The 8,933-nt window shown below is 40.3% G+C and overlaps 1 protein-coding gene across 1 annotated transcript in view; it reads right to left on the minus strand.

Annotated features, from left to right (window-relative positions):
* Positions 1 to 8,933, minus strand: part of LOC104511045 (RNA-binding motif, single-stranded-interacting protein 3) — a 345,645-nt gene that overhangs the window by 67,311 nt on the left and 269,401 nt on the right. Inside the window, exon 7 of the mRNA XM_010153498.1 lies at positions 4,075 to 4,121. Within this exon, the coding sequence (XP_010151800.1) occupies positions 4,075 to 4,121 (47 nt within the window). The remainder of the gene's footprint in view (positions 1 to 4,074; positions 4,122 to 8,933) is intronic.

The raw sequence follows: 8,933 nt of genomic DNA on the forward strand, positions 1-8,933 counted from the left end.
CAAGTCAGTGTCCCGGCTCCTCAGCTGCAATTGCAGTGCTAGAAGCAAATGCATAGAAAGGCAGGTGGCAGGGATGAGGCAAAACGGACATCACCCTTGTATTAAAAATAGACCTTTTCAGCTTGCCTAGATTCCATAAGCACAGGGAAAACTCATCACTGCGAGGCAAAAAGATGTTCCTGGATGTTCATGCAGAGGGTTTATAAAGGGTTCAAAAGAAAATGTTTTTAAGAGATGTTAAAAAGAACCATGTTCCCAGTACATCATCAGGCACACAAAGGCAATGCTTAAAGAACAGTTTCTGTTGCTTAACAGACAAAGCACATACTCCACTCCTACATCAACCCTCCCTCCACATTTGGGGACTGAATTATCTGTAGCGTCTGGTCGCTATTTCCCTGCCAAAAAATAGGAAAAAAAAATCCATATGGTTCCCATCCTATGGGGGAATGTGCAAGCTTCCACACAGAATCCGCACAAGAGCAAGACCCTATTTGCACTGCAATAAACACCATTTGCTCATGCCTCATGCCTGCAGGCAGTACTGAAAAAGTTAGATTCATAAATAGTATCCTGGGGCTCACATAATGTAAGAGTATTACCAAGCGTTATCAAGGCAGCAATTTTCTGTTGCAATAAGCCACAGAGTCAGATGTTTGAGATGAAAAAGACCTATCTGAATATTGAGCCCATTGGCCAGCAAATGTGCAGTATAGTCCCCCAGATATCAGATATTAAACTGATACAGTACGTTGCAATCTTAGTCAAATGGCCAGGAGGACTCAAGCCTCAGGAACATTTTAAATGAGCATCCTTACAGTGCAAGTACAAGAGTTCTATTTTGTTCTTTGTATGAGTGCATTAAACCACTAAAACAATATTAATACCACAAATTGAAAAATCAATAGCATATTACAACAGGCACAATACTCCCCAAAATAAAACCAGAGTACCTTTGCAAATGTAATTCAGAAAAGGATGATTATAAACCAAAAAAGGCACAGAGAGATTGGCAGGGGAGAAGAGCTTATTTGCTGAAGTGAGGGGTTACCACATCTTCAGTAACTCGTACTGAAATGCTATGGGCGGAAGGCACTACGGGCCGAATGCTCCACTCCATTATACCAGTTTTACGCTGATGTAACTCCACTGGATGCTTAACCAGAGTTACATGGGCATAAAAACAATATAATGAAATGGAGAATCAAGCTTTACAACATAATAGACTCTGAAGAAAATTATGTATTCCTTTGTGGGGAAAAAAATCTTAGCTATTTTTAGTGAAAGCCTCTCTCTCACCCTCTTTTGTTTTATTCCTGCTATAGATTTTCAAGGCAAATACACAGTTATAGAGTAATAAAAGTGACAGTACTACACCACGAGCAATGAGAACCCACCTTTTTTTCTGGACAGCATAGAAGAGTCCAGATTTTTCCCTGAGGTTTGGTTATGACCCAACCCAAAACCTAACATAATCCACACCTCTTAAGGAATTGTGAAATTTAAATAACACTGCACTGACACCTGCAAACACACATCTCTTGAGTAGGCTTCTATCCACCATATGAACTGTCAGTGTGCAGTCAATCTTTCTTTTAAAGTTTTATTGGTAATTCATACCTCACCTGAATCTTCACCTTGGCTTGGGTATCTCTACATTTCCCACCTCCAGCCTCAGTTCACTAAGCTCCATGGTGGTGGGAACCCAAAGGTCTGAGAGACTCATGCTTATCCCAGAACATCAACAAGTCCTGAGCTGTGTGCAGGGTCAACACCTGCTTAACCGGAATGCACCCGACAGGCCTGCTACAGAGGAAGCTGTCATTGCACTACAGACCTTTGGGTAGCGCTGCTCCATGCAAGCCTTAGTTGCTTGTTCCACCTTACTGCAAAGTATTACGCAGCACTTTACCCAGAGGGTGGATATGGGCACGTCATCAACACGTGGGGACTGCAAGCAGCAGCTTTGTGCTCACTTCCAGACTGTCCTCACTGTGAAAAAGAGCAACTAACGCCTCTTCACTGACGACTAAGTTAACCTCTTCTACTCCATAGTGCTTAAGAGTCTTTAATTCATCATGGCCACACACCTGCTCTGATACCCATGTGTTGAGTCTGAGAGCAACAAATTGCATTTGCACATTTCACAGGCAAAGTATCGAGGTGCTCCCAGACTTAGCTAAAATAAAACCCATGAGCTAGATTTTTACTGTACGTGCAAGTAAAGAGGTTTACAGAAAAGAAAATATATGTAACTACAGGATATGACGAGATTATTAGGTGAATACCTGTGGACCTAAATGAAACTGTGTAACCAAAGGGTCCTGGTGATCCTCAGGTGACAGCATTTTACACGTGCGACCACAGAATGGAACACAGTTGTGTAACTTTTGGTGGACAAATCAATTTTTCCATACAGTAAGAGCTTCTCCACATGATGCTACGTACTACATACATACAAGCAAGATCTCACCATCAGAGCATTTGGAATAGGATGGTTCTGCCCTAGTGAAATTGAAAATATTTTGACACTCTAGAAAGAAGAGATATGTCAAAGTGATAATTAATTGTCATTCCTATGGAGATATCCAGTGATGTAGTTTATTTCATGCTTTACAAATAAAATAACATTTAAGAAACTCCAGAGATTAAATTCTCCATGGGCTACTATTTATTTTCCCAGAGCAGCCGGAACACCTGAGCAGCACGGGTACTCTCTAATACAATGTCTGATTCTGAGATACCTTTCCTAATTTCAAAAAAGAAAATTCTTGAAGTAAAAACAATATTAATCTCAAAGGATCATTCAAATTACAGTTTCCAAAACATTCACAGAACTGACATGCAGGAATTCCTTTGAAACAAAAGCCAGTTGTATGGATGAAATACTGATGGATTATGAACTAGTGATGGTTTTACTTAAAGCCTATAATGTCTTAGCAACTGAAAAGTATGACAATAGAGGAGAAAGACTCTTTTGGGAGGTTAGAATAGGGAAACAGAACCAGGGGATTCTGAAATCACAGCCATGCAAACCCTCTCTTTTTTCTGAGTTGCTTGGATTTGGCTGCTGCTTCTTCTACAACATGGGAATATCACGAGTCCTGCAAAGCTACTGCTTGTAAAGGGCAATTAAGCAACATATACTAACTATTGTAACTGGGTTTTTTTTTAACTACTGGGAATGTAAGTTTTTTTCCTAAATGCTTCAACTAGGAGAGCACTAACAAATATTTAACATATAAACCCATTCTCATGTGTATCAATACATTCTCACCTTCTGCTGGAAAACGCAGACAGAAGTATGCATGGAATTTGATAATCATATCCAACATCTCTCTGATCAAAGAGTGACTGTCAAAGAGTTCCGGACTGAACCTCCTAGTTCATTTGAAATTGTTAACCTATCTGAAAGGATAGCTAGATTTCAAGGCTCTGTTTTCCAGCTCATGAAATAATTGAAAATGTAATCATGCAGGTAAGTAATATGATGATGTAACTTCTCTGCTAAATTTGAGAAACAGTTACAATTTTTTGTGTCGGCAAACTGTCGTTGAGAGATGAATAGGATTGTTGCTCAGAATTTTACCCCTAAATTCCATCTGCTTACACACTAATTTAAGGCTTTCTCCCTATTTGGCATTTCTATTCAGACAATGCTATGGAAGCCAGCCAACCTGTAGAGAGAAACCCACATGAAGTAACAGCTCTATTATCCAAAATACACTGGAATCTTCAATGATTATTTTAACAAAAGCAAAGTCAGTAAAGGGAAACTTTACTGGTTTCCATTTCATGACAGGGAGAGCTTAAAAAAACATTCACTAGCATTTGCCAAATAGAGATGGAAACTATTTGGAAAAACAACTTCCCATTCAAATGAGTATTACAAACAAGTGGCATAAAAACAAAAGGGAAACTAAAAGAAAAATTTGACAATATAGCATTACATGCTTCAGACAAGATATGACTGAGTGAATTTGCTTCTGAATAAGTTTCACCACAGAAAAAGAAAACAGAAGATGGCATTCAAAATAATTTCTAAAATGGCATTAGAAAACATGCATTCCTTACCCATTCTGTATAGCAGCTGTTGGATCGTAAGTCAAAGCCATGCCAGCCTGCACATAGTTAGGGAAGAAAAACAGATTTTTACTATTACTGCAGGAAAAAAAAAAGACCAAAAAAAAGAAAGTTAAACATATTCTAAGCCAATATGAATAAAAACTGAATGCAACTTAGATGGAAATCTGAATTCTCCAGGGGAGCTCAGATGGCCTAAAGCAGCACAGACAGATTGGCCACCTCTCGTGCTTGAGAGATCCCTGAGAAACAGATCTGATCAGTATGTTGCTTGTCATCTCTCCGCAACATTTAGGTCAAATGGTGTTTTTGTTGCACCAGTAGCAGTTAATAACTCCACTGAGATCAATGATTTGCATCCGATTGCACACTATAACAAGACAGGGCCAAATCCTGCTGTCACCTGTGAACAGCTAGTTGGTAAATATTCTCAAGCCAACTTCCCGAGAGCTTCTTGGGACAGGTCTCTTCTTTTCTACAAAGGCCACACCCTGTGGAGCCCAGTCTACTATTTCCCTGAGCTCTCACTCGTGCTTACAGTTAATTCGTTACCATGAGACGAAAAACAAAAAGTGGGCTGTGAAACAGAAAAGACCAAACAAACAAAAAGAGGGCTTGAGCTTTTAAACAGGACTTATTTTAAAATACTTCAGAGGTCTGGACAGCAAAAGAATTTGTTAATGGGCTATGCAGAGCCTTTGGACCGCTGTTCACCACCAAGCAGATGGTGACCTGTATGTAGGACTTGGCAGTGTCAAAACAGTGTCCAGTTAACAACCATCACCACCACCACCGTTAGCAGGCATGTCCGCAGGCACCGCAGGAAAGGCAGGGAGACAGCAGGGCTAGAGACTGAATTTCCCGCTCCGCCTTATGCTCCTAGACAGGAGTCGGGGCTGCACAGGAAGGACCAGCTTTTTACCCAGCATAAGATGTGGGACTGACAATCTCTCCTCCCACATACTGCATTTGCTTTCACTTTTTGTCTTCCTTATTTATATTTTTCCCACTCCCTTTGTGAAATATTTGCCAATATAAGGCACTGCGAGGAGATGGGGAGACATCTCCCTTTGTGCAGGGCTCGAAGGAGAGAGAAGAGGACCTCATTACTCAAGGTGCTCCTCTCCCTTTGAGAGTAGCTGAAAAATAGCCATGGCAGCATCCCCCCCGCAAGGCACCGTATTTCTCTCCACTTGTCATACAGACCATATGCTCGCTGCCTGAGACAGGAGACAGAAGCATTCGCTTCAAGGACAGGTGCTTTACTAACTGTGCAGCAGGGTCCAAGCTCCTGGTGGGAGCTTTTAAGGGTCCTGGACCCATCTACCAAAATACTCCTGAATAATGGCATCTGCCCCCTTCCAGATGGCTGCTCAGACAGGTCAGGGAAGCGCTTGGGCTTGGCTAGTTCCCGTGCAGGCAGGTTGAACAGGCAGGGTAAATGCTCTGGGAGGCAGGGAGCAGGCAGCACTCCTGGAAAAGCCAGGTTAGCCCGGCAGCTGCATGCTGGTCTAAGAGGAGATAGTCCAAGTTTCCAGAGGCCAAAAATAATTTCTCATCTGAAAGGGTAGGCTTCACACTACCTTATGTATTATTCTTTTAAGCAGATGCTAGGGCAAATGTTTTGTTTATTGAAAATAACATTGTTTTAATAAAATATTTACTATCTCCCAAGCAAAAGATAATTCAGGAGACTCAGAACACGTGGCTATTTTTTTTTTAAATGCATTCATTTCATAGAAACAGACATAAAAATGGTTATTTCTGCAAGTTCAAAATGTCAAAGAATCAAATGAAGTGTGACCCCAACCACTACTAATTTTGATGTAAAAAATAAATTAGCTTAGAAAATAATAAGGGATCATATTTTTATATTCTTATGTCTTACATGTTCTCAGCATATTATTACATTGTTTGGTAAGACTGCATTAATTACTAGGGGAAAGGTATACAGTTCATCCCAAAAAAGAGCCAATAAAACTGCAATATCCTAAACATTTTTTGTCTGCAATACATATTAAAGAAAAAAAGGTCTCTTATTTTCCCTTCTCTTTTCAACACTTGTAAAATTTTTTATTGCTCTGTTTTAATATTCCTGTGCTGGTAAAGACAACTTAAAATAGTATGTACGAGCCCTGGAGGGACAGAAAAATTAGTTCTAACAATTAGAAAAAACTTTAAAAATAACTTGATAGTTTCCATACATCAAGGCGTTGACATTTTAGCATCTTATCACACATCTACTCCCTTGGGAAGGGAGAGATCCAAGCTTTCTAAACAAGGGAGTTTCTAAATCTAACAGCCCTTAGTGTTCCCTGGATGAGAGCTCGCTATATCCCACAAGTTGCATTAGTGTAGCCTGCAGACAAAGTTGCAGTGAGCGTGGGAGGGCTGGGAGGAAAGGGGAAAATGAACAATTGCTCTTATTTTAGATCAGTTGACATAAATAAGAATGAGGGTACAGAAGGGATAAATTGCAGCAGCTCTTTCACTGCAGCCCTAATGGACAATGCTCAGTGTCCATGGGAGACCGACAAACACACGTTTACACTTCTTCCAGATAATTGCCTTGTAGATATTTGGGCACGCGGTCGTGCACAGACCCTCAACTTTCTCTCCCACCCCATCACATCCCAGACCTGTCGGTGTGTGTGTGCGCATGCAAACAAACTGCACACACTCTGGATATCAGCATCATGTCCATCACATACTGTTGGTACTAGGAATAGGGGACAGAGCTGTGGGTCTGGTGAGTAGAAACTATGAAAGGCAACACACTCATCCATGCTCTATATCCACACTGCACAGTGACAGATTACCAGAATCTGTTCAAGTACTTCAGCAGTGACCACTATAAGCATCACTATCACATTTGCCAGTAAATGAAAGCTTCCCATTAGACAAATAGGACACAGCGTGTGGCAATACGTGCATATGGTGCACCTCCGACCGTTTGCCCAGTACTATTGCTAATATCCCCCATTGCTGAATAGCCTTACACAGCTGCTATTTCAAATAGCTGCTAACAGAGGACTATTTACTTCTTTCTCATCAAGTTGTGTAATTCCTCCCTACAAAACTATGCTGGCTGGAAGCCCGGGAGAGGCAACAGTTAGCCTGGACCAGTGTAAGATTTATCGTCTGAAGCATCCTCATTCATCAGGAATAAAAACTGATGAGCAATAATAACTTACTGGAAAATTGTCTGCACTTTCCTCCATAGCACACAAACAGGAATTCCAAAAATACCAAATACAGAATATTAGGGTTGGCCTCAGACTTCTAAATGATAGAGGCCCAGCTTATTCTGTCAAAAACACAGAACCCAATATAGCTGTACAGTCTTAAGTATACTGAGGCACTGGCTGATGGCTCTATAGCAGTTCTCTGTTATGCTGAAGAGTTATTTTCCTCCAGGTCTTTTCAACCACCATTTTACTAATGTTTCAGTGGAAGGACAGGGTCTTATGCAATCTTCTGGTAAGTGACACTTCCTGATGAAATGCCACCTGAGAGAGTAGCACTGATGATGGAATGCTGCTTCAGGAAAACATTTGTCAGATAAATCTACGAAGGAACGACTGAACCACAGAATTTTATGTCACTTAGCCAGATAACGGGCACATGCTCAGGTACTGAAGGAAAATTCTGCACCTCAACATTTCAATATGCAGTCCCTTAAAGTAATTAACAGAAGGAGTATCTGCTATCAGTCCCATAAAGATTTGCTTTATTTATAATAATAAAGATATTTTTCAATGATTACTTAACTAGTATATTCAGAATGTCGCAAGTGACATAGAAATAAAACCAGCTCTTTAAAATACTGATTTTTTTAAAAGACTATTTAAACCATATGTGTTTACTTCTCACTTATTTTTACCAAAATGTCTGGACTTAGGACAAAGGAATGATGATTTTTGCTATTTTGCTGCTGCAGTTTTCTAATTATTGACAGTGAACAAAGAAATTCTAATAACAAGAGACGTAGCCTGCACCTTTCTTTGAATTTAAAGTTCTTGCCTTCAATAAAGTGCAGGAAATATCAGAAAACCTCTGGAAAGGCAAGGGTTCCCCCAGGAAGTTTGAAGGCCTTTGTTCAACACTTTACTGTGTAAAATTTTTCATGGGCAATGACAAGGTGTTCGGTTTCTGGTTTTTTCCTTCTCTTTGTTATGATTTGAACATAAATGAGCACATTTGCCTCATTAAAAAGACTCTTAGACCATCAAATTTGCATTGCTTATGTAAATTGGATTTGTAAATCTCTCAAAGAAATGATTAAGTTGTGGAATGATTATTAAAAAAATGATCACATCTTCAATTTCATGTGAAATAAGGTGTGTTTATTATTTTTCTTCCAAATCTCTCTGAACTCTATTAAGAACAACTTTTATTAGCCCAGTATCTGTCCTCCAGCAAACAAAAGTATTTATAAATGACCACATTTTAGCTTGCATGATACCTTCTTGGCTGATTAGAAGTAGCTTCCACAAATGGCTTCACCAACATAGCATTACCTACTCTCAGCGTACACATCTTTCCCTCACTGTGTACACAAATTCACCGTAATACTGACCTACTACAGAGATGTCCCACACCTCTGTCTCAGAGGTCAATCTTCCACATATCTCCTCCAACCTGCTCTGGCCAGTGTATGCCTAGTGCTGGGGCACCTGCCCAAAGCAGGGCTGCTGTCACTGCAGGATTTCTTATGCAGGAGGCCACAGTCCCATTGGAAAACAAATGAAGAGGCCTATAAATTAAAAGGGAGTGAAATCCACTGATGTAGACCAGAAGATTAGTCTCTCGTCCCCATCTCTGACTCATCCCTTCATGCTGGAGGAATG

The sequence above is a fragment of the Eurypyga helias genome, unplaced genomic scaffold (assembly GCF_000690775.1).
Source record: "Eurypyga helias isolate BGI_N326 unplaced genomic scaffold, ASM69077v1 scaffold5746, whole genome shotgun sequence".
Lineage (NCBI taxonomy): Eukaryota > Metazoa > Chordata > Aves > Eurypygiformes > Eurypygidae > Eurypyga > Eurypyga helias.